The 26,637-nt window shown below is 47.2% G+C and overlaps 2 protein-coding genes across 2 annotated transcripts; one reads left to right on the forward strand and one right to left on the reverse strand.

Moving 5' to 3' along the window:
• Window positions 1–564: 564 nt before the first annotated feature.
• LOC129505955 (transcription factor BTF3) lies at window positions 565–1,387 on the reverse strand. Its single transcript, XM_055319328.1, has one exon. The coding sequence runs from the start codon at window positions 1,297–1,299 to the stop codon at window positions 811–813; it is 489 nt and encodes a 162-aa protein (XP_055175303.1). The 5' UTR covers window positions 1,300–1,387; the 3' UTR covers window positions 565–810.
• Window positions 1,388–19,317: 17,930 nt separating this feature from the next.
• Window positions 19,318–21,025, forward strand: ZNF648 (zinc finger protein 648). The gene is given in 2 exon segments (XM_055319329.1): window positions 19,318–19,617; window positions 19,619–21,025. Coding segments are annotated over 2 exon segments (1,707 nt in total).
• The last annotated feature ends 5,612 nt before the right edge of the window (window positions 21,026–26,637 follow it).

Here is a 26,637-nt window from a genome sequence, read left to right on the forward strand (position 1 = left end):
CTTTTGCTTATCCGGTGGGAAGCAGTCCCTCATCCAAGGGGCAATGCTGACACCTGCTGGTCAGTTCTAGAAACATCTCCCATTCTCCAGATGCCTGGCGTTAAGGAGAGGTGAGAAGCCAGGTGGCAAGGCCCTGCTTCCCTCTTGTTCTGCCTTTGAACGTCCTACCCTGAGAACTACAGTATCCCCCAATCTTGTACCTCATCTGCAGTTTCTCATTTGAGCCCATCTTCCCTGGGCAGCCACTAGTCAAAGGCAGATCCTGTTAGTCCGATACCTTGCCCTGAATTCCATTCAGTTTAGCGCACACTCAATATGAGCCAGGTGTGGTGGGGTGGCCACATGGAGGAAAATAATGCAGGGCCTCTTGCAGAGGTGGTGTTTCATGGATGTGGATAATTCCTATCCGAGGTGACGTCTGAGCTGAGTCCTCAAGGATAAGTGGGAGTTGGCCTGGAGAAAAATGGGAAAGGAGATTGCAGGCAAAGACACTAGCAAGATAGAATGTTCTGGCTGTTTGCATATTTTATTTTATTTTATTTTATTTTTTTTTCCTAGGCAAAGAACTTTATTAACCTTGTTTCAAACTTTATTCCCAGGCTTCTTCAGCTTAATTAGCTGCAAAGAATGAATTGTGTGTATAAGCAAAAACTGAAAAGAGCTGCAGTGTCCAAGGGGCTTGGGCTTAAAAATATTAGAGATCTAGATTTTATCAGATCCATGAACAAAATTTTAAAAAGCAGTCATAATATAAAATAGCAGCTCCCAGTAACTTCTTCAAGTTTTATCTTCTTCAGAAGTTGACTCAATTCAGTTTGCTTCATTCTTGGAAGCTTCATCAAAATTCTCCACAAGATCTGGAACTTCATCATCATCATCCTCTCCGGTAGCAAGTGGTGCTTTTCCATCCACGGATTGTTTGGGCAGAGCTTCAGCCAGTCTTCTTAAACTAGTCAGACTGTCTGCACCAAGCTGGTTTAAGATACTGGGTAGCATTTCTGTCAGCTGCTTTGTCTCAGCATGGCCTGTAATGGTGAAAGTGTTCGCTGCCAGCGATGCCTGAACTTTAGGGTTGTTAAAATGGATCACTGTTCCTTGGTTTGTGAACATATTCACTTCTTCAATACCAGAGATATTGTTTACCCCTAACTTCTTTAAGGAGAACTGAAGTTTTTTATCATCTGCTGTAGCTGTTCTATGAACCACCTTCTTCTTTCGGCGAGCAGTTCCTTTCCCACCAATGCGCACTTGTGCTTGCAATTTGGCGAGTTTCTCCTGGTTCATGATAGTTTCTTTCATCTTGTTGGAGCGCAAATGGGACCGCGCGGGGGACTAGGGTTGGCGCTCGGGGGGTCTCAGGCGGACCAGCTGAGGTTAGGCGCACACACGCGGGCTGTTTGCATATTTTAAAAGCACAATTGTTTTATTTTTAATACACTTCTTGGATGTCCCAAAATGATAGAAATGCAAACATTTCCCATCAATTTCTGGCAGGTTTAGTGATTAGGAGAAAGGGAAACAAGGTTTTTTTTTTTTTTTTTTTTTTTCCCCAGCTGTTAAAATTAGATTTGGGGTTTTAGAGGCCTCCAGGTCTGTTGTGACCATACAAGAGGCAGGTATAGGGTTGAGGAAAGAAGCTGTGTTACTAGGCAGGAGGCAGAGAAGCCTTCTCCCCTCTAGAGAGTTCTCCTGGCCAGCGAGGGGAGAAGGCTCTAAGTCACCAACTGCAACCTGGTCCTGTGGCGGGCCACACAAGTGTCCAGGCCCGGAGGGAAGTGGCTGCATTTGCATCCTTGCAAAGAACTTTCAGGTTCTGAGAATAGTGGAGAAGCATCCCAGAGCTAGTGGACCTATGAGTCCCATCCGGAAAGAGCCCCAGATGTCTCCATGGCAATCCCTGTCGATAAATGCCCGACCACCAGACCCTCAGCCCTATGAAGGACTTGGGGAATCTTGACATTGCCTCAGAAATAGAGAAACACAGATTTCGAACCACAATGAGAAAATAAAGGAACTCAGTGTTCTTGTACACCCGGGTGTGCCGCAGTTCATACAGGTCATAGGTGCAAGGAAGGACAGGACATGGCCTCAGAATATAATGGAGAAGGTGTACCTATTATAAAGCTAGTTAATAAACTGTCTGGGTGGTGGGTGGGAGGCCGCCAGTCCAGGACATTCTGTTGCTCTGGTGGTTCTAGGATCTTAGCCAAAGGCTTTCCCCCAGAAAGCACTAGGCCTTATTTTGTGCCCCAAAATGCTGTGGTCATCTGGCTCCTGAAATCCACCTCTGCACTCACTCTGGGGCCACTCACAAAGAGACCAAATTTGCTCATGTTCTGCTTCTGCTCATAAACCTTCAGCAAAAGAAATATATACCTTCCAAAGTAGATACCCTTCAGTGGTCCCTCAGAGCTCCCAGGATGGAGCCCAAACTCCTTGAGCACACTCTCAAACCACCTGCTCACCTCTTCATTTGTCTCGCCACACTCTGGACTACTTGAGAACGGAACAGTGTGTGGGTCACAATTCCTTCTATGGCACCAGCACAGTGCCCTGATATTAAAGGGGATATTCAGCAAGGTTTCTTATAGGAAATGAGATCTACAGGACTGGAGTGCAATTTCACGAAGAGAAAGCATGGCAGCAAATGCAAAGGCCCTGGGGCTGGGGGAGAGTGTGGCGGCTTATGAAAGATGCAAAGGACACTGTGGTTGGGCTAGAGAGAGAGAGTGAACAGGCGGCATGGAATTCGGTCTATTAGGCTCTAGGTGTTGTGGGAAGTTACTGAAATGTGTTGAGCTGGATAGAAGGGTTATCCTATATCCACCACATCCTCTCTTTCCTTTTTGCTCTCACCAAACACAGCCTCTCTTCTGAGCACAGTTCCCTGCAGCCTTCTCCAGTGGTGCTTATTTTTCTCGGTCACGTCCTTCCTACCGCGGGGTGGGGCAGGTGTCTTCCTCTTTCCTTCTTGCTGTTTCAAGCCATTCTTCCTTTATACTTCTCAGCTTTGAAGGTCAAGTCGTCAGTCTGCAGCGCCCACCCCCCCCCCATTGGGCCAGTCTCCCACTAACCCCAGATGACTACCCTTCATTTCTTGTAGGGCTCTTGGGACCTGGTTCGATGTCACTCTCACCAGCACCATCTGTCATCACTCTTGCACGTAGCTGGCTTCTCAGTTCCCTGGGCGCCTCTTCCCCAGAGGTCTTGTCCCGCCCTATCTCAAATATTCAAGTGCCTGACATTAACAGTGACTGCATCCTTTCCAGAACCTCAATTCAGTGAGTCTCCCTCTCTGACCAGCACCTCCCAACTTCACAGCTTAGGGCTCCTGAAATCTCATCATCGGCAATCCTCTCAGTGAAGAGTCCCTTCTCTCACCTTCAACTCATACCCTACTTCTCTCTCTCCTCACCAACCTTGGCTCAAATTCCACGGTTTACCACTTTAAACACTTCTTTTCTCATATGCTCTCATCCCCAATACCCCTTTTTGCTTCACTGTTTTGTTTGGCAAAGCTCTGCCCTGGTAAACTCCATTTCTGAGGCCACTCCATGCCTGTGCCCACACAGCGTGGACCATGGCAGCAGGAAAGTACGTACTCTTCCTGACTGGTCGTGACCGCCAGAGCCCTCTGGTGGGCCTCTACTGCTGCCTGGTGATCACGGACCCATGCACTCTCCCACTCTCCTAGATGAATCCTTTCTCTGCTGGCCCCCACACCTCCTGCCCCACCTGCCATCTCAGCCAAGACCTTGCTTCCTATTGCATGGAGAAAAGGCAGCCCTAGAAAGAGCCCTTCCTCAAGCTCCTGCCTCTACATCTCTCCACCCACCTGCGTCTGTGTCCCGGTCATCTAACTTTTCCCCTGCTCCTGTGGATGAGCTGCCCGTGCAGAGGCCAACCTTCGCTCATGCCCTGGATCTCATCCTCTGTCATTTTCTGAAGGATATCACCCCAGCAATTCCCGCCACTGCTGCCTCATCTCACTAATGTTTCCTTCTCCACTGGGTAATTTCAAAACCTACTGTTCTCATTCTCAGCTCTTACAGTGAAACTCCTTGAATGTACTGTCTACACTCATTGGCTACAATTCCTCTCTCCTCCATTCCAATCAATTTCTGAGGCCTGTGTGGCTAAATCAAATGGTAAACTCATAGCCCTCATTTAAAATAAGCTCTCAGCAGCACTTGACCTAATGGATCACTTCCTTCTCCTTGGATCACTTCTTCCCTTAATCTCCAGAACATTACATCCCTTTGGTGTCTCTTCAAGTCCCTGTATTCTCTGCTATTCATCTTGTTTCCTGGGTCCTCTCATCTCCCCATTTCTCAGAGTCGTTCCTTGCACCTCTTCCCTCTACTATGTACTATATACTCTCTTGGTGACTTGTATACTCACATGGCTTTAAATGCAATCCGTACAGTGATAACTCTTTAAATTTACATTCTACCAAGATCTCTGTCTTGAAGTCAGATGACTATATCCAATCCAGTACTGATTTCAATGATATCTTTTCTATCAACTATCAAATATCTCTAGTCACTGTCCAAGCCTAAACTCCTTGATCTTTTCTCCTGAAATCTCTTCCCCAGTGTCTTCTCCATCTCAGTTAAGGGCAATACCACTCTTCCAGTTGCTCGGGTCCAAAATCTTAGCGTTGTCCTTGATGCGTCTCTGTCTTTTGCTTTCACATCCCATTTATAACCAAATCATGTTAGTTCTAACCTCAGAATCAATCTGGAATTTGAACAGTTCTCACCATTGGTGGCCATTTTAGTCCCAACCACTGCAAAGCCTCCTAACTGATCTTCATGAGTCTGCTGTTATTCCTATCAGCTTTCTTAAATATATTTTTTTTAAGATTTTATTTATTTATTCATGAGAGACACACAAGGAGGCAGAGACATAGGCAGAGAGAGAAGCAGACTCCATGCAGGGAGCCTGATGTGGGACTCGATCCTGGAACTCAATCCAGACTCCAGATCACGCCCTAAGATGAAGGCAAATGTTCAACCACTGAGCCATCCAGGCATCCCCTCATCATCAGCTTTCTTAAAACAGCAGTCAGATGGCTCTGGTTAAGATATTAGTCACAGCAAAAGCCAAACTACTTAAAATGACATATAAGACCTGATACAATCTGGCTGTGACCTCATCTTCTTCCTTACGCTTGGCTCACTCTTGCCAGCCAGCCAGGCCTCCTCTTCCCCCACATTCTAGGCATGTCCCTGCTGCAGGGGCTTTGCACTGGTTCTTCCCTCTCTTGCCTTCTAGAGACATCTGTACATTTTGCTATCTTGCCTCCTTCTAGATTTTGCACACAAGTTATCTCCTTAATGAGATCTAGCTCAGCCATGCAATTCAAGTCAGAGTCCCCATCCCCTCACTTCCAAGCCCCTTAACACTGTTTGAGTTTTCCCATAGCACACTTATCAACATCTAACAGGCACTCTAATTTGCTTATTTATTAAGTTTATTTGGGGGATTGGAGGCTTAAGATGAAAAAGTTTATTTCTCTCCCGTGCTACATGTTCTCTGTGGGTCTGCACAGAGGCTCTACTCACCAGAGCCATTTAGGGATCCAGGTTACTTGATGATGAGCTATCACCATCTCAGATGTTGCTGGTTGCCAACTGAGAGGAGAAGAGGGAACTTGGAGTCTCAGTGAGAAAAATACATGCTCTGTCTGAAAGACACCCACATCTCATTGGCCAGAAGAAGTAATCACATGGTCCTGACTAACCACAAAGGGCCAGGGAATAAAATTCTACTGCATGTTAAGAAGGGAGAAACTGGAAATATTTGATGGACAACATCAGATGATTACAAAACAGTCGATAATTGTTAAATGAACAAATGAATCAACTTGAGTGGGGTCAGTTAGAAGCTTTTACTATTGGTGAAGCCTTATATGTTGGAAATGGAGGAAGGGGAAGGAATATGATACAGGAGTCAGTGACTAATGAAATGTGTAGATTGTGAGGAAGTCCAATTGACTCCCAGATTTTCCATCTGGGTGATGGAGGAAGGGTAACAGTGATTAAAAAAAAATCTAGAGGAGGTACAAATGTAAACATGTTCCCATATTTGTGTTAGGTAGGATGTAGATGAGACAGCTGCATCCTGACCTCACTTGTTGCTAGATAAGATATAATATTTTGGCATCAGGCTCTTTTCTCAGGATACTATTTTTCTTTTGTGGTCAGACATTGGGGATCTGGCTAGGAATCATATATGTTCCCTCCTCTGAAGACATTTGCAACCTGTCATAGGGGTAGAGATCTGCAAAGAGAATGTCAACAAATATGAAGAGCAAGACACTGTGTATGTGTCACCTCACAACATCCCATCAGTGAACCATTCTTATAGAATTTACCATTAAAGGGGCACCTGAGTGGCTCAGCCAGTTAAACATCTGCCTTGGGCTCAAATCACGATCCTGGGGTCCCAGGATGGAGCCCTGCATTGAGTTCTCTGCTCAGCGGGGAGCCAGCTTCTCCCTCTCCCTCTGCCTGTTGCTCCCCCTGCTTGTACTCTCTGTCAAATAAATGAATAAAATCTCTCTCTCTTTTTAAAGAATTTAGCATTAAAGATATCTGCCCAGGACTATGCCCTTCCCAGAGCTTCCTGTACCTGGCAACAGAGTGAGGAGGAGGTAGAAAGACCCAGCTCTGGACATGGAACTTTATTTGTGGGCTCATTTTTAGCTACAAATTCAATTTCTTTTTTTTTAAGATTTTATTTATTCATGAGATACACATAGAGAGAGAGAGAGAGAAAGAGAGCAAGAGAGGCAGAGGGAGAAGCAGGCTTCACTCAGGGAGCCTAATGTGGGACTCGATCCCGGGACTCCAGGATCACGCCCTGGGCCAAAGGCAGGTGCTAAACCGCTGAGCCACCCAGGGATCCCCTGCAAATTCAATTTCCTTAATAGATACAGGGCTATTCCCATTATCTATTTCTTCTTGACTAAACTTTGATAGTGAGTTTCTTTCAAGGAATTTTTCTATTCTGCTGCCAAATTTATTGGGATAAAGCCATTTATAATATTCCTTTATTATTCTTTTCATATCTGTAAAATCTGTAGAGATGCCATTGCTCCCATTCCTGATATTAGTTGATATTTTCTCTTTTTTTAAATCTGATCAGTCTGTCTAGAGGATTATCAATCTTACTAATCTCAAAGAGCCAGCTTTTGGTTTCGCTAGGTTTTTTTTTTTCCTATTGTTTTTATTCTCTCTCTTATTTACTTCTGCTCTGCTCTTTCTAATTCTTTTTATTCTACTTACATTGGGTTTACTTTAATCTTTTTTAGTTTCTTGAGTGGGAACCAGGTCATCATTGGAGACCTTTCTTTTTTTATAATATAGAACTTTTGTGTTAGTATAAGTTTCTTGTGGCTTGAATTTGCTTCTGTTTTGTTCACTGATAAAACTTTAAAGCCAAATACAGGAATTGGCGCATAGTAGTCACTAAATATTTGTCAAAGTAATGAATTGATGCCTCCTGCCTACCTAAAACCCTCTGAAGAGTTCCCGTTTTATTCCAAAGAATGCCAAGTCCTTACATAAGCCTCAAGAGCCTACACTTCTGGCCCCTTGCTACTTCTCTGACTGTTCCTGCTGTCCCGCTGTCAGCAGCACTGGCTTCTTTGCTGACCCTGGACAAGCCTGGAAGTTTCTGAGCTCAGGCTCTTTGCATATACTGTTCTTCTGCCTGGAATACTCACCTCTGCCCTGTTTCTGCAGGAAAAGAATGATATATGCCTTTGTGCAGGGTTTCTGCTATCACTCATCCTTCCTTCCCCTCTGGCTCCTCCTGGATGAAGGAACTTGGCTGAAGGCCTGAATCAGGGCACTGTGGGTTCTCATCTCCACAGCAGCCCTGTCTCGAATCATCACGCCTCTGCTGTGACCCCCACTGGCCCCATCACCTTAGGGGGCCCTGTCAAAATCGGATCTGTTTCTGCAAAGCCGAGGACTGGAGTCCTTGGAGGCACTTTCACCTCATGAGGCACAGCCACTGGCAGATTGCTGATACTTTTTATTCTGAATACAAGATTGATTGATTGATTGATTTTAAGTAAAGCCATAGAAGTTTATTAAGTAAAGATACAGAGAAAGCTCTCAGAAGTGAGAGGGGTCCCGACATACAAGATTTTGCCCCTGAATAGAAGATTTTTTTTTTTAAGATTTTATTTATCTATTAATGAGAGATAGAGACAGAAAGAGAGAGAGAGGCAGAGACAGGCAGAGGGAGAAGCAGGCTCCATGCAGGGAGCCCGATGTGGGACTCGATCCCGGGTCTCCAGTATCAGGCCCTGGGGCCAAAGGCAGGCGCTAAACCGCTGAGCCACCCAGGGATCCCTGAAGACAAGAATTTCACTTTATTCATTTTACATAAAGACATACTTTGCCTCATTTTTAAATGTAACGGCATAAAACTGCGCAAAGGGTGTCTTCATGTTTTTTTTTATAGTCGCTTATAATTTTGTGTTTCCGTGTCCATCCCCCACCTGCACCCTCCGATTAGATTTGCCAGAGGTCTTCGTGGTCTTTCCACTGCTGGGGGGTGCGGGCAGGACCACTCCTCAGTTTGCTCCGGGCCAGGAGAATCCACGCGGTCGGAGTCACATTGCATTCCAAGGACCCTAAAGAGAATTTCTTTCCAGAATCGCGGGCCAGAGCGTTGAGAAGGGAGGTTCTGTCCCGGTATGCTCAGGGCGGCAGTTGAAGAAAGCAAAGGGGAGGTATGTTTTCATGGAAACCTCAAACGCCTCTCCTGTGAAGTACCTCTGTGTTCAGGCAGCCGAGCTAGACAGCTGCGAGGGAGAGCCTGTGTGCTTGGCGGGGCCTTGGAAAGAAAAGGCCCCTTGTACCTCGGCCAGCGACTGGAGGTGGGGTGGCCTAGGAGCACAGGGGAGCTGGGACCTGGGAGCTGGGAGCTCCGCCGCAGCTGCAGCGCCGGCCCGCGTCCCGGGGCGATGCTCCAGGGAGCCCGAGGCGGAGCCAGAGAGCCGGGCGGCCCGTCCCCGGCGCAGGGCGCGACCCAGGGCTGCGCGCACCCCCCCCCCCCGCCCCCCATCCCTAGGAGAGCGACCCACCAGGATACCTGACCGTAGTGAGGCCCCGTCCGTCCCCTTCTTCCCTTGGCAAACTCAAACTCCTCTTTGAAGGCCCAACTCAAAAGACATTTCTTCTAGAAACACTTCCCCGAAGTCCAGGCACAGCCAATCCCGCCTCCTCCTTGCAAACCCGCAGCATCGCAGGCTCCTGGGAGAACTGTCCGCGGTGGAGGCTCCAGCACCCCGCGAGGCCGCGGGAACCCCCAAAGCGAGACCTGGCCTGGTTTCCCGACACCTAGCGCCTGGCTCAGAGCTGTGCTGCTTCTTCTTCTTCTTCTTCTTCTTCTTCTTCTTCTTCTTCTTCTTCTTCTTTTGATTTTTTTTTTATTGCAGTTCAGTTTGCCAACATATAGCATAACACCCAGTGCTCATCCCGCCAAGAGCCCCATTCAGTGCCCATCACCCAGTCACCCCAACCCCCTGCCCACCTCCCTTCCACTACCCCTTGTTCATTTATTTATTTTTTTTAATATTTTATTTATTTGTTCATAGAGACAGAGAGAGAGAGAGGCAGAGACACAGGCAGAGGGAGAAGCAGGCTCCATGCAGGGAGCCTGATGTGGGACTCGACCCAGGGTCTCCAGGATCACGCCCTGGGCTGCAGGCGGCGCTAAACCGCTGCGCCCCCCTCCTTGTTCATTTCCCAGAGTTAGGAGTCTCTCATGTTTTGTCTCCCTCACTGATATTTTCTGGGTAGCTGGGACCCCTGCCCCAGGATCGTGCCGGGGCTCACCGCAATGCACACTAGAGGATCCTCTCCGACCCGAGCAATCTCTGGGAGTGTGGCCCTGGAATCATCATATTTAGTCAGATACCCCTGTTATTAAGATGCACAGCAAGACTGGTACAAAGTACAGTGTTTTTCAAGTGTTTTTGACCGGGAATCAAAGCAAACCAGAGCAAGAAACACAGTTTTCATTACAACCCTGTACATATATATGGATATAAAACTAAAATTAAAAAAAAATACTTGAAACAACTCTTCCTTACTATGTGTGAGATATTCTCAAATGTTCTACTTTATTCCATTCTGTTCTACTCTATTCTACTCAAACAAGAATGTTGGTTGGGACTCTTTCCTATTCATAGGTTTTGTCCCACATTTTGAAAAACATAGACAAAGTGGTGCTCAGACCATTATTTGATGAATGAATAAATGAAAGATGGAACAATTAAGGGAATGCTTGTATCTTAGCAACTGGAAAACAGAGGGGCTGCATATGATACTTTCTAAGATCTTTTCATTCAAAATCCTGAGGCCTGAGGCCTTCTCTTCCATTTCCAGCAGCTTCATCATGCCCAAGGGCTGATGGTCTTTAGTCAAAATGATTCCTGCTGATATAAGATTGCAGAGGATTCTAGTTCAGTTCGTTAATTAACTAAAGACATGAAGCTTACTTGCTGTCTGGGAGCCTGGAAGGACCAGCAAAGGCAGGAGTCAAACCTTAATTTAACCATAGGAGATTCCTGGAAGACCTGTCTGTGGTGTTCTTTCTTGGTCCTCCACATGGTCCCAAGGTTGAGGTGGTATGTGGAGGAGCCTCTGTGACCTGGAAGGGTGTGTTATCCCCAGGACAAAGAAAATGTGCCACTATGCCAATAGAGTGAGTGTGTGGTACCTGTAGGGCTCCAGGAACCTCAGGGATCCTCATTCTGCTGCTGGTATTTTGTCCTTCTATCCTGTGGGCCTGGGGCTTTGGGCTCATCTGAGAAGGCCGCCGCAGCACAAAGTAGGCCTCGAGGAGCTAGGAGGGGGCTGGTCTTTTTGGAGAGTTGCCAAAGAGGTTCTGCTTCTTACAGCTCATCCATAGGGTAAGGCCTCAGGAGAGCTGGAGAAGAGAGTTCTGGTGGAGACCAGAGGCGGGGTCCTCTACCTCTTTCTGATGTTTGGACTATAGTGGAGGCTAGTTTCCCCCTCCCTAAATTATGTTATGGTTATCTAATACTGGTTGAGGGCTTTTACTCTGCAAGGTCGACATCTCATTTAATCCCCATAACTGTCATAAATCTTAATTTACAGATCAAGAGATGAGACAAAGAAAGGTTAAGTAACTTGCCCACAGTCATGCAGCAAGTCGCAGAAGCAGGATTAACTAACCCAAGCAGCTGGATTCCAAAGCCTGCATGCTCGCTGACTATACCATGTAGCCTTCACCAGAGGCAAGGGGCGTTGTCAGCCAAGGGTGGTGGTGTCCGCCTGATGCTCTTCTGCAGGAGGTGCTGGGAAGTGCTGGCATTTGGAGTCATCACCATGTGTTGTCATCCTGTCTGGAGCATGAACCTCCCACCCTTGTCATTTATTACCTAAGTTGAGTATAACAACGAGGAGCCCAGGCTTATGACATCATTGTTCTGGGGATATCGTTGGCCTCAAAAAAACTTGCTTGACTAGCCTCTCAGTGGTGATGCTTGGGATAAGGAGACCAGAGTCAGCTAGAAAAACAGTGGCTTTCTGGTGGCAGGTAATTAAGGAAAATAATCCTGGAGGAACAGTGATGGGATAGAAAACATCATCAGGCTCCTACTAGGTCTAGGATAATAATAATAAATATAGTGGTTGGAAAAACACTATACGGCTAACATTGGACTAAATTCTTTTTTTTTTCTTTTACTAAATTCTTAAAAAATATTATTTCAGGGTATTTTCTCAACAAGCCTGTCAACGAAGGTATTTTTATTCTCATTCTACAGAAAGACAGCCTGAGACTCAGAGAATTTAAGGAAATTAACCAAGGTCATCCAACAAATAGGACTGTGATTTAAAACCATATGTGTCTAAAGTAAAATCGTGTACCCAATTCCTGTCACACCTATTAATTCTGCTTCTCAACAGAATTATACCCTTGCTCAACAAATTTTGATGGCTGAGAGAAAAACAACAACATTGAAAGTCTCTATTGTTGGGGTGCCTGGATGGTTCAGTCAGTTGGGCATCCAACTCTTGGTTTCGGCTCAGGTCATGATATCATGGGTGACAGGATCAAGCCACATATCATCAGGCTCTGTGCTCAGCTCATAGCCTGCTTGAGATTCTCTCTTTCCCATTCCCTCTGCTCCTCCCCACCCTGTGTGCTTTCTCTTTCCCAAATAAATAAATAAATAAGATCTTTAAATAAATAAATAAAGTCTCCATTGTGCTTGGTCCACTTAAGTGGCTCCATTAATCTCTCTCAAAGGGGGTGCAGGGCTGGTGCAAGAAAGCAGATAGTTGGCAGCAAGTCATGGGGAAGCCTTCAGGGGAGTGGGTCCAAGCTCCAGAGTCTCATGTAGAGAACTTGGGAAGTATCTCAGGTCCTCTCAGAATCACTATCCGACCCGATGTCCAGCAAAGTGCTAGGCATCCCCCAGGGTGGAGGGTCAGGCCTGTTTTCTGCCCATGTAGCTCAGTGCCCCCTCAGCCAGCCAAGTAGTTCACAGGCACCACTGGGCCCTCCGTGTTGCCTAGTGGAAGCCACATGCCTTCCCCTCTCCTCACTGCCCTGAGCTCCTCTCTCCATCTCTGTTTCCTTCCCTTCCCAGACAGGCAGGCAGGAGGACCCTTATTACTACTGCCAGTCAAGGCAGTTCTAGAAAAAAATGCCAGATTTTGAAGGCAGATGTACAAGTAGGAAATAAGTAAAAATAATGTCCCTTGTTTCCCCACCTGAGGGATTAAGCAGAATGATATAAATTCCAAAAGTTCTTTGAAAGGGCGGTGGGAGGGGAAGCAAGATGCTGTCCTAGGGGAAAGGGGAAGCCCTTTAACTCCAATGCCTGGTGGTCCTCCTAGTGACTGTGGGAGAGACCGAATGAGACGGTGACTGTACTCATGCTGTCAGAAGTGGAAGGCATTCAGGCAACAAGAGGAGTCTGAGCAGCAGGTTGACCAGTGGTCTCAACAAGACCCACAATGCAGTCCTGACATTGGATCAGCCCCTTGTGCACAACTCATCAGGATGGTGAAGTCTTATGTACAGAAAAGGTGCACGACACCTCAAAGCAGGATTTCTAAGATGGCTAAGGGGACATCTCAGGGTAGGTGACTCAGGGAGACATTATTTCTCAGTGCAGGTAGCAGCATCCAAGCCACTCCTCATTCATTGCCAGATGGCCTAGCCTGTACCAGAGAGATGGTAACACCCGTGTGCCTTAAAAATCAAGGAGGAAACAAAATGGGCAAGGTAATTTAGAAGTCCCATGACATATAGTAATTAATTGTTATAGATTCTAGAAATAAAGCTTGCTGAGAAACAGGCTATTCAGGCTGGACACCAATAGGTAGGCATTCAATGGAACCATAGTCTCCTTGGGCAGCTGTACTGTAGGAAGAGGTCTTTTGGGGGAGTGACTGTGGTGACCACACATACACAGGTCACACACCTTGGGATGGAGGGACTAAGAGTTTTCAGAGGGAAATGAGAGTGCAGCCAGGTAGAGTACCAACATGTAGCCTTAGAAGGGACCCTGTATGGGCCACTTGTGCTGTAGTGGTTAAGAGTGTGACCCCGATATGTCAGAATCAAATCACAGCTCCACTATGTAGATAATGTACCAAGCTGTGCCTCACTATCCTGTCTGTAAATGGGAATAACATTGATAGAAGCTACTCCATCAAAATGTGGTGAAGATTAGTGAACATACATCATCACAGTGAAGCTGGAAATGGGGAGGGATGCACGGAGGCTGACCTAAGCCCCAGCTCTCACCTCCACATGCCCCTCCTGAGGAGTTTAGCTGCTTCCTTGCCAAAGGGGGTCTGAAGTCCAAGCTTGTACAATATGGCCACTTGGGAATTTTGAGCAACAATGTTGAGATGTGGGTTTGTGGCAACACCATCTGATAAGTTGCTATGGGAGATGCTTTATTTTATTTTTTTTAAAGATTTTATTTATTTATTCATGAGAAATACAGAGAGACAGAGACATAGGCAAAGGGAGAAGCAGGTTCCTTGTGGGAAGCCTGACGTGGGACTCGATCCCAGGACCCCATGATCACGACCTGAGCCAAAGGCAGATGCTCAACTACTGAGCCACCCAGGTGTCTGCAGATTTTTTATTTTAAGGGCCTATTTTCCCCTCCTTCACCGCTCCCACTAACACCAATGGTTCTCAACCTTTCTTGGATCATGGCCCCTTTGAGAAATATGTGATTGCTAAGGATCTTATTGCCCAAACCGTGCATATCCACATAGCTGTAGCATTCCGCACTTTACTTCAGCGGTTCTATGGACATGAGGATTAAATCCTGTTCTAAACTTCAGACTCAAAGACCTAGAGGGATCTCTGCTGTCTGTCTCCTGCCTCTGCAGCCACAGCTATACAACTCCAAGGCACAGATGGGCCTGCTTTTCTGGATCATACTCTGAAAATCGCTGTTCAGAAAAATGTGTTAGGTGTCAGTATTGCTGTCAGAGTTACAGTCCTAATAAGGCCATGGGGATACAAAAGGAGCCCAATGAGCCATGTCTTCCCTAGAAACACCAACAGCATCAGTAGTAGCAATGAGAGCAGCTGACTTTTCTGGGCATAACTATGTGTCAGACACTGAGCTAAGCTCTTTACATACATTCTCATAATTGACCTTCCAAGGCCTCTAAGATAGGGATGCCATCATTTGATGCCGTAAAATGGGGATTCTCATTTTACTGATGAGGAGCTAAGACACAGAGTGGTTAAGTAACTCACTCAAAGTCACACAGCTAGTGAGTGGTAAGATTCAAACCCAGTCCCAGACCCCTGCTGTCAACCAGTGGCCACCTAGGGACATCACAAGTACCATACTCCCTTCTCTTAATTTGGTGTCCTGAGCTATCACCCTAATGAAGCCACATTAGACTTGAGCGGGTATAAATTCTGGACACAGTGAATCTCATTTCCTGGGGCATTCTTTTTCCTCCAAATGAATGAATGGGAACGAATACTAAAGATGAAGAGAGGTCCCAGACGGGCCTACCATTCATCTGACTAAGGAGATAAAACAATTTCCCCACATCCCAACCCAGCAAAATGATGATGGGCATCTCTGACCCAATGACTATTTCAGAAAATTCTGGGAACACCCCCGCCCAAACTGCAGCTCGACAAAATGTGGGAACCAGAAAAGGGGGGGTAGGAAGATAGTTCACCCTATCCTGCCTCCCAGAGAGGGAAAAAGCATGCCTCCCCAGGAAGCTGGCCTGTGACAGTGGCCTGTGGACAGATCAGGGCAGGACTGAAGGAGGGACTGCTTCCTCTGCTGGGAAGAAGCAATGAGAGTGAGCAGGAGGGAAGGGCCACCTGCAGGAGGGCTGAGCAACCTTTCTGAGGGAGGAGGGAGGCTGGAGGGAGGCTCTGGCAGGAGGGGAGGCGGGAGCAGAGGGAAGGCAGGATCGTTCAGGCAGTGAGAGAGGGCAGCCCTGCTCTATTTCCCAGGCTGCTCTCTGGGATGCAGGCAGGAAGGTTGAGTGTATTACACTGGCCCCACCTCCTGAAGCTCTCTCTGCAGCTGCTGGACTGGACACAAAAGCGTGAGGGACAGAGACACCATCTCTGCTGATCAGTACCAAACTCTGGTTCCAGGTGCTGAGAGGCCACATGTGACAGAAGCCAGCGTGGGGGACTCACACAGCTGTCTGCATTTCCCAGGTAAGCAACTATTTGTGTCAGAGCCAAAGGTAGAGAGCAAGGCCTAAAGGCAGAGAAGGCGGGAGGTGACTGCCCTGGGATGGCCCTAGAACAATCTGTGGAGGGAATGCAGGAAGAGGGGCCGGGGCCAGATCTGGAACAAGCCCTCAGGCCAGGCTTCTGCAAGGTGTCACTGTATGAGGTAAGTAAGCTGGAGGCTGCATTTGGGCCAGTCCTGGCTGGCAAAGGTGGTGGAAGTTCCAGGAAAGGGCTGCGCTCTGACAGCCTCTGGGGTCAGCATATCTGGAGAGCAGAAGGGCCAGCCACACCGTGGCACCAGTGTTCCTTCCAGACCAGGAACATTTGTGTAGACTTGGCCAGAAAATCCCACCCTGAGCCCCTGCCTTCCTCTTGGTCTCGGTGGTCAAGAGAGGACCTCTGGCAGCTACAGAAGGAGGAAAGCAGGATTTATTCCCTAGGACTGTGGATTTGGACAGGGGAGGGATTTCCCATGTGAAAAGACAATCTGCTGTGAGCTAGCAGAGCACCGCATGCTGCCCTGAGGAGGCCCACCTGTGGCCCAGAGGACGGGGAATGAGACACGTTTGTAAAATAGGGTCCGTGTGCTGGAGGTGGGGTGGGGGTGCGCGACGTAGGTGGTCTGCAAGCAGTTCCATCTGAATACACCAGAAGGGTTGTTCCAGAGAAAGAAAGAAGCCTAAGAAGTCTGTTTCAATCACATCCAGCGTCCCTTTGCTGTACCCACTGGTGGACCAGTCCCTGATCGGGCATGCTGGCCTGAGTAAGTCACGCTAAGCTGGCCAGCGCTGTGTCCCCTCTGTTAACCAGACATACACACACGCACACAGCCACTCTTCTAAGAACCAGTGTGCTGAAAATACATCAAGCCTGGTTTCCTGTCAAAGGATATGCCAGCCACACTCTGACATGTTAAGGGGATAGAGAGAAAGAGGTCAGAGGGAGGGAGTGGCCCCTGGGCTTTTAGGCCGCAAAGGGACAAAAGATGCTGAACCTCAGACACCATGGCATTGTGTCCTCCATCTGTGGCTTCTGCTTCCAAGTACAGAGTGAGGATTCCTCCCTACTGCTCCCCTCCTACACACACACACACACACACACACACACACACACACACACACATTCACATTAAGTGGATTTATGATCAGGCCAGAGCTGGGAGAAGGACAGTTTGAGGAGGCGGGGCTAGGATATGACTTTATTATGTGAACCTTGGCCACCAAACTGCTGCGAGTGTCCATCTAGCTCCCTCCCCAAGGTCCTGCTGAGGGGCAGAGGAGCTCCCAGTATACGGGACAAGGCACTAGTCACTGAGTGCCAGCCGTGTGCCAGAGCTTCCCCCAGACTACACAGTAGGTGTATTATCTTCCATCTTCCCAATGAAGAAAACAAGGCTCTGAGACACTTGTTGATGCACAAGCATAGGATTTTGAGTGTCTGATACGCCTCAAACCTTGAATGAATGACTACCTCTTGCGAGGACGGGTGATGGAACACCTCCTGCCTTATGGGGAGTGCATCAGAGCCGCCAAGTGCAGACATTGCTCCCCTCATCCCGCCTGAGAAAGTGGAAGGTGGGCAGAGGAGGAAAGAAGGATTTTCCAAAAGTAAACACTCAGTGACTAATACTCTTGACCACCCCAGGCAAGTCTCCACAGCCTGTGTCCTGGCCTCTTTCTCTGTGGAGGGCAGTTTGGGTCAACGAGAGCAGGGAGGAGCCCCGTGGTGAGGCCCTGCAGCCAAGACTCCTTGGCCCAGAAAACACAAGGGGCTTTGATGCCTTGCAGCAGGCAGTGGCTCTCCCCCAGGATGCTGTGGCTGCTCTTGGGCAGGGCCCAGCCCCAGGGCAGGCCTCAGTCTGGAGGCCACATCTGGGAGGTAGTACCTACAGTCTAGGTCTAACACAGTGGCCTCAGATTTAAAGAGATGCCTCGGGGCTGCTGTCACTGAGCAGAGTGGCCTTGGGCTGGTAGGAAACCTCTAGACCCCACTATCAGGGTCTGTAAGATGGAGAGAATAATAAAAGAGTAACAACATCTCGTAAAGGTTGCTGGGAAGAATAAATGAAATCACGCTTGTGAGGTGCTCAGCATTTTCCTGTCTTGTGATCTCTGCCCAGAAAGTAAAACTACTAGCATTACCCACTCTGATATTCCCAGAAGGTTCCCTCCAGACAAAAGCAAACGCAGCCCTCTGGTCAGAAACTGCCCCTCACCCCCCGGCCTGCAGGAGCATGTCTCTCACTGCAGCCACTCCTGTAAGATGGATTGCTCACACACACAATCCCTATTAGCCAACCCTAGCAGGCTTTCTCCGTGTCTTCAAGCTAAAATAAAATCACTTACAAAATAAAACTCAATGGCTTCCTTGTCTCACGGCTTGCTGTCAAAACCCTAAGTCTATGCCTCTCAAATCAGGATACTTGCACCCCTGGGGGTAGGTAGGGTTTTCCAGAAATACACGAGGCTGTGGGATAAATATGGCACACATAAGGAAAAGTTAAATGTTTCAACTGAAGGTAAGTCCAAACACTATCTTTGTAAAAAAAAAAAAAGGGGGGGGGTGGGTACTTAGTGGAAAAGAAAAAAATACATGATAAATGTGTATATACATATATACATACATGTGTGTATGATTTAGCTAAATTAAAAATATGTAAATACAACATTGTAGGCACCCTATACTTCAATAATAAGAAATTTTTCTGTGAGAATACATAAGAACAAAAGATATATATTAGACAAACAAAAAACCCCACCTATGACATAGAATGTAAATTCTCATGAATACTTAAGATGAAACGACGTTTCAAAGATAGTTCAAGCTTCTAGAAGGACCCACCCACCCTCATCAGGATGCATATGTTCACCTTCCCGCCTTCATTGCAAAATCCCAAGAAGCCCTGTTTCAGCAGTATCTTCTTGGGAACATCCTGGTGTGTTCCCTGACCTGCCCCCATTCTCCCAGGGGCTGCTCCTTGTCTTTGGCAGACACGGCCACACAACGCAGAGCCTGGGAGGTGGCCCCAGCTGACACCACCCAGGGATGGCAGACTTGCACACCTGGCAGGGACGTCAAGACCCGGCCTGGTTTCCAGTGTCCCAGGTGGGCCAACAGTTTCCGAAGCCTGAGGACCAGACCTTGCTTCCTCTCCTCTCCTCTAGTCTTCCCCCATGCTCATAGAAAAACCACCTGGCCAGCAGTTGGGGTTTGAGCCCCTTGGACAGGGCAGGGCCCAACTGGCACTGGGCAAATGTCCCACCCTTGCCATCCCTGACAGCATTGTCTCCTGGAGCTTCTAGTAAGTGAACCTTTAAAGGGATTTAAGGATAACTGTGTGGGGTTTTTTCAGAAAGCCCCAGCTCCTCCTTCGCCAGTGGGGCGCAACAGTGGGGCTGGCACAGCTACCGGCTGGAAAGAGATCTGTGGTGAGAACCTCAGGCCGCGTGGCCATGAAGGAGATTAAGTACATTCTTTGTGATTTCCTCTTCATACCTTCCTTTTTGCAGGTACCCTGAGCCAAGCAAAGGTTGTGCCTAGGAGGAGCAGGAATAGAAGTGCCTGAACATCATGACACAGGTGGACCCCCAGGAAAGGTGGGGCAAGGTATCTGCTCTGTCCAACTTGACGGAGGAAGCTCATGACCCCCGGGTGCTGAGTGTGAGCTTAGAGAGAGAGGATGAAGATGGTGGGGAGGCAGGAGACAAAGGGAGCACAGAGGACCCTGATCACCAGGCCTGTCCAAGCAGCAGCTCCCAAGTGACTCAAGACAATCCTGACTTGCCATGGCATCATCCACCCAGCGAGTCAGAGAAATTCTCTAGCTCCTTCGGTGCGGGGGCCATGGGGAAGGAACCGATGGTGATGCCTGAGAAAGGCCAGCTGGGGAAGAGAAGAGTCCAACATCACGCAGACCCAGGACCCCCCTGGACCAGGCGCAGCTCCCGGGACCCTCCCCGGCGACCTCTCACGTAAGTTGTTAGGCCGGACGCAACCGCTTAGGGACTCGCTACCTGTAGGAGATGATGGAGACTCCAGGGCAAACCTGGACGCTGCCTTGGGGGTCGCGTCCAATTTCCCTGAGACGGGAAGATATTTCTGCGCACAGAGAGGCACAGGCACGTCCCCAGACGACTCCTCTCTGGTGTGTTTCCCCAAGCCGGGGGGCAGCTGGGACCTCCCCACGCAGGAGACTCGCGCACCCGCCCAGGGGTCGGCGCCCCCAGCGGGCCTGGCAGCAGCGGTGCGGGCCAAAGCGCGCATCGGCAGAAAGGGCCAGAACCCGGAGGGTGCGCGCCAGGGCGCGCAGGGGGAGGCGCACCCCTATAAGTGCCTGCGGGGAGGAAGAGCCTTCCGGAAGCCCAGCAGCCCGCTGAGTCCCTCGCAGCCGCGGGGCACCAAGCCTCACACCTGCGAGCTGTGCGGGAAGGCCTACTCCCACCGGGGCACGCTCCAGCAGCACCGGCGCCTGCACACGGGCGAGCGGCCCTACCAGTGCCCCTTCTGCGACAAGGCCTACACCTGGTCCTCGGACCACCGCAAGCACATCCGCACCCACACGGGCGAGAAACCCTACCCCTGCCCCGACTGCGGGAAGGCCTTCGTGCGCTCCTCCGACCTGCGCAAACACCAGCGCAACATGCACAGCAACGACAAGCCCTTCCCGTGTGCCGAGTGCGGTCTGACCTTCAACAAGCCGCTGTCGCTGTTGCGCCACCAGCGCACGCACCTGGGCGAGAAGCCCTTCCGCTGCCCGGCTTGCGACAGGGAGTTCGCCGTGGCCAGCCGGATGATGGAGCACCAGCGTGTGCACTCGGGCGAGCGGCCCTTCCCGTGCCCCACCTGCGGCAAGTGCTTCACCAAATCCTCCAACCTGATCGAGCACCAGACGCTGCACACCGGCCAGAGGCCCTTCAAGTGCGCCGACTGCGGCGTGGCCTTCGCGCAGCCCTCGCGCCTCGTGCGCCACCAGCGCATCCACACTGGCGAGAGGCCCTTTCCTTGCGCCCAGTGTGGCCAGGCCTTTGCCCGCTCGTCCACGCTGAAGCGGCACCAGCAGATCCACTCTGGGGAGAAGGGCTTCCTCTGTGCCGAGTGTGGCAGGGCCTTCCGCATTGCCTCGGAGCTGGCCCAGCACATTCGCGTGCACAACGGGGAGAGGCCTTACCAGTGTGAGGACTGCGGCCAGGCCTTCACCAGGTCCAATCACCTCCAGCGCCACCGAGCCAAGCACAGTACCTGCAAGAAGGAGCCCATCCCCTCCTCCTCTGATGAGTGAGGGCTCCAGCAGCTAACTCTCAGGGAAGGTGAAGACACTTGGCGACCTCATTGCCTGGAACCCTCCTGCATGGACAAGCCGATGCGCATGGTATCGTCCTCCCCCCACGGGTCAGCCTTTCCTCCCAGGGTGTCACAGGCCGTGGGGTGATCCGTTTGATTTATGTGTTTGATCTCTTGTGTAAAAAGTAACAGGAGGGCTGGCACCCACGTGTGTGGTTTCATTATCAGTCTTTCTTCTGAATCTCAGAGGTCATATTCAGTTGGAAAAGGGTAAGGAAAAGTAATGAGGACTGGTCAAGAGTTGAGTTCCTTGGTTGGGGGATCCCGGTGGATTGGGGATTATATCCTGGGCACTGTGCAAGCCAACAAGGATACTATGAAGAAAAAGATTGTCCTGTCCTGCCCTCAAAGCCATATGCAAATACTAAGAAGGCATCAAGGACCAGTCCCCTTGGGAAGAAGGGTACTTTTCAGCTTTTACATGAATAAAGGAATCCCCAGAAGTGGTCTCTGTGAGCAACTTTTCCAAAGCAGCAAAGCCTCCCTGGAGTTAGCCAGACCCAGCCAGACAGTACATCATTTCTTTTTTTATTATTATTATAAATTTATTTCTTATTGGTGTTCAATTTGCCAACATACAGAATAACACCCATTGCTCATCCCGTCAAGAGCCCACCTCAGTGACCGTCCCCCAGTCACCCCCACCCCCTCCACCTCCCCTTCCACCACCCCTAGTTCCTTTCCCAGAGTTAGGAGTCTTCATGCTTTGTCTCCCTTTCTGATATTTCCCATCATTTCACTTTCCTACCAAAATCACTTTACCCTTGGGAAATGAGTCTTGGCTTTGAAGTAGAGAAGGCCTTTATCGAAAAGAGAGGGGAGTTTATGTCCTAAGTTTTGGAACCAGTTATTCTTTAAGTCCAGAACAACCTCTGAAAAAGAAGTCCATTCCTCTTTAGAACCAAATTTAGTAAGCTGGATTTAATCTGAATCTCACCCACAAAATTTACATGTGCCTCCAGTCTGGCCACCCCTTTTCCTGTTCTGACATACGGGGACCTAAACCATATGTAATTTACAGAGAGTAATATGCCCGTTTACAGAGAGATATATAACATTTCTCCAAATGGGCTTGGCCATAATTCAAGAAACCTCTTAGATTTATTTAAATTTTCCAGATCATTAGCTCCAATTTGAAGTAAACAGAATAAAATACCTCTTGCCTAAGTGCCAATTGGTTTGTCTTTGTTTCAAAGTCTTAAAAACAGATTTGGAAACCCATTTGACTCAAAAATGCTCTCTAATGAGGTTATTTGAAATCTGTGTATTACCAACAGCTATTCTTCAAAGTGTATTGATTTTCTATAGTTTAAAGTCAGTAGTTCTTAGCTCTGGATGCCAACTGTGAAGAATCCATTCCATGACTTCACAGAGTTCCCTTGATGCACAGGGGCAAACAGCACTTCTAATCTTACCAAAGTTAAATAAGATAGTCCATAAGAACATATATAGTATAGTACTCTCCTTTTATGGATATCTTTAGTGGATTCCTAAAATTGCCACCAAAGGGTGCCAAATCTGAATTTCTCTTGAATTCCATCTTGACACATGGGGGCCAAAGAGAAGTAATATATGTTGTACTTTGACAAAGGTAACCTTAGTTAAAACAGTTCTGACTGTATGCCTGGAGGTTTTGGGTCTTAACTCCCTCAAGTTAAGACTTAAGTGGTTGGCACATCAGACCAACAGAATTATCTGGTTCAGGGTCCGGCATGAGGGCCAGTGGTTGCGTTATGAGTCCATCCCCATCATTTACCAGTGATATGACCTTGGCTTCAGATTCTGTACCTGTATAGGCTAATTAGGCATGATAATAATGGGGCAATAAAAGTTGGAGTTATCCTGCCAGGAAAGGAAATTTAACTGACAGCATAGGTATTACATTGGTAGAGAAGTCATAAAAATCAACCGTAGCCTAGTGATTATGAACAGAGTAAAGACTAGTATATGTTTCCTGGGTAACCAATGAAATCTTTGAAGACTAGAGTCATTATTTCTTTTCTTTGTATTTTTTTTAAAAGATGGTTGTTAATACAGTTTTAATAATTAAAACATTTAATTTGCTTCTATACATTTTTAAGGCAGTTTTCCCCCCAAAACCAGTTCATAGAAGGGCTGCGTAGATGTTACCTGAGCTGTTTGTTAACCATATAACTTGCTGAATCCTAGCTTTGAATATTGAAACAGGTCTTCAGTGCATCTTGGATTCTAATTTTTTAAGCTTCCCATGTGTTCTGATGCACAGCCAAGATGGGACCCACTGGTATAATTAATTATTAGTGATAATTAAATTTTATCATCTAATAAGCAGATAAAATGAAAATAGGCGGGCAATCAGGATGAGGTCATAATAGAATGAGAGTAAAAATAGGCTCAAACTGCTGGAATACCTCCTGACTTGGATATGGTGGACTCAAACTAGCAAGCAGATTTTGATGTCGTCTCATAGTCTCATTTCTGCAGTTGAGACATAGTACTTAGGTACAGCTTCCAGATGGGCACACCTTTGGGGAGACAATGGGTGTCCTTTTTCTTAATAGGCAGAAAAAATTAGATTAGCTCCTGCTGGGTATCTTTGGAGCAACATACTGTGTTTCTGGAATATAAGGGAATATAATAGACTGAATAGACTGAAAGGAAGTTCATTAATCCTTCAGTGGCATCACATAACCAAGTCACATTTTAAGGAAAATTCTCACAACCAGTCTTTTCTCACACCAGCTGCAAGGGTCATGTTGAATAGGTATTGCAGGGGAATGCAGTCCCCTTATTATAGCCACAGGTTACTGGGCTTCTGGACAGTGGTGCTCAAGTGGAAGGCCACAGTACATGGAGTGGAGGAACAGATACAAAAGAGAAGCCAAACAGCTACAAAGTCGAATGGCACAAATTCTGCCCGGTAATGTCTTCCCATCCAAAGTGGAAGCAGTAAGTCCTTTGTTTTCAGAAGAATCAGTGTTTGAGTAATGTTATTCTGGCTCAAATGGTTACCACAGATAATAGTGAGGTACTTTTCTAGTTTTCTACAAACCTTCACATCACAGCAGGTAATCTTATTTCCCTGTTCTGTAATTAAAAATCAGAGCAGGACCTCCTTTGTGATAGAATTTAAAGCTTCTCTCTAGACTAGTGCTATTTCCTCTGTTTAGTTTGACAAAATTAATTTGGATATACCAAATAAAAATGATCATTTATAAGATTCCACTTAATAAACATTCCCTTGATATATTCACCAGAGTCCACAATCATCATGATTCACATCCTTTGGATGATAGTGATAATAGTTAGCACTTACACAGTATTTAGTGTCCCAGGGACTGTTTTAAGTGTTTCGTATATATTAACTACTTAAACATTAAGGTAAAACCTATGGTGATTATTGTCCTTATTTTTAAGATGAGGAGATCAAGAGACAAAGAAGTTATATTGCCCAAGATATCATAGCTAGGGTGTAGCATAATGACAATTTGATAGTTAGGCATCAAGTGGAGCCATTTAAGGGCTCCAGAGACTGTGCTGTTAACCACAGGGCCAACTGCCTCTGTTTGGCATAGAACACTCTGCAGTTATTGGTGGCATGCATTTTAAAGTAGGTGACCATAAATTCAAGAGAAGAAAAAGGTTGAAACACAGCACAGCAGTGTTCATGGCATAACCCAGGAAGAAAGACCTATGGATTACTTAAAAATGGATTTGGGAGAGCCTGGGTTGGCAGCTAGTAATCATTAATCCTTAGAGAAGCTGTCAACAACCCAGCCAGGAGAAAGGGATTTGAGTTAAAGGAGCCATTGTTCCTTGAAGGCCCACCAATGTCTTATTCACTGACTAACGAAACATTCAGTGTCTATGCCATACACAGAAAAATACACCAGCAATGAGTCTTGACACTCAACATTGACACAAAATTTTATCATCCAAATGCATGCCCATTAAACAACTATATTACCTCTGATATGAACCCAACAGATCACCCAGGAGTTCCAAGTAGGCCTTAACAACTCTTACAGGTAAGGAAATCATCTATTTAATTGATAGAATACTCAAGCAGATGTCATTGCTAGACTCAGAACTAGATTTGGATTACAAACTCAATGACCTGTGAAAATATTGCCAATGATAGAATGACAATGTTTCAGCAAGCTAGAAAATGGTGTCTTTTTAAAGTTGAGAAGGAAGCTCATTTTTAACATCAGTTGCCCTCTCTCCATTCTGCATAAAACCATGCCGGAACAATTAAAAATTTTCCACAATGACTGGGTAATATTTTTCCATGTTTTCTCCTTAACCATTTCCCACACCCTCGGTCAAATTGGCTCAGAGTTTCACTGTTTCAGGAGTGTCAGGCACTCAGTAGATTGGTTCAATGAATAAATGGAACTTCTATAAAAACCTAAGCTATGCTTAAGATTTAAAGTAAAATACCCCGATGTTTCTAGCAGCCATGTCCACAATAGCCAAACTGTGGAAGGAGCCTCGATGCCCATCGAAAGATGAATGGATAAAGAAGATGTGGTTTATGTATACAATGGAATATTACTCAGCCATTAGAAACAACAAATACCCACCATTTGCTTCAACGTGGATGGAACTGGAGGGTATTATGCTGAGTGAAGTAAGTCAATCGGAGAAGGACAAACAGTGTATGTTCTCACTTATTTGGGGAATATGAATAATAGTGAAGGGGAATATAAGGGAAGGGAGAATAAATGTGTGGGAGATATCAGAAAGGGACACAGAACATAAAGACTTCTAACTCTGGGAAATGAACTAGGGGTGGTGGAAGGGGAGGAGGGCGGGGGGTGGGGGTGAATGGGTGACGGGCACGGAGGGGGACACTTGACGGGATGAGCACTGGGTGTTATTCTGTATGTTGGTAAATTGAACACCAATAAAAATTAATTTATAAAAAAAAAAAAAAGATTTAAAGTAAAATAGACCCCTTCTGTAAAGCAAAGAGGATCTAGAGGAGGCTGAGGACAAGGAGGGAAAGCAAGGATCTTCTGTGGTAGTTCAGATGAAGTCAAAGACAAATGAGGTTAGTAAATAAGATGAAGAGATGCCCAAGATTTCAGAGGTGGAGTCAATAGTGTGGTGACAGGATAATAACGGCTACCATTCAGTGAACATGCTTTAGGGGGTTGGCACTACCTCCATTATCCCAACTAACCCTTACAATGATCTGTTATGAGAGACCCTTGAAAAATATTCCCACATGGGATATGCAATTGTTTTCTTTTCTAGGAGAGCAGGTAAGAGTAATAGGTCTTGGCTATTGTCTATCAGTATTCTTAAGCAAGTGTCACTAAGGTCTGTGTGCTCCTTCTAAGAAATAGGTTGCATATCTGTCACAAGGAGAACATGCAGCAAATCCTCCACCTTTTGGGTTAGAAATCATGCTTGCTTACATTTTTATTTTTTCTGCAGTTGTGGTGGTTTAAAAAATATACCCACATAAGTGTCCATCAAGGGATAAATGGATAAAGAAGTTATGGTGCATGGGCGTGCGTGTGCGCGCGCACACACACACAATGGAATATTAGTTAGCCAGAG

The sequence above is a fragment of the Nyctereutes procyonoides genome, unplaced genomic scaffold, assembly GCF_905146905.1.
Source record: "Nyctereutes procyonoides isolate TBG_1078 unplaced genomic scaffold, NYPRO_anot_genome, whole genome shotgun sequence".
In the NCBI taxonomy this organism is placed as follows: Eukaryota; Metazoa; Chordata; class Mammalia; order Carnivora; family Canidae; genus Nyctereutes; species Nyctereutes procyonoides.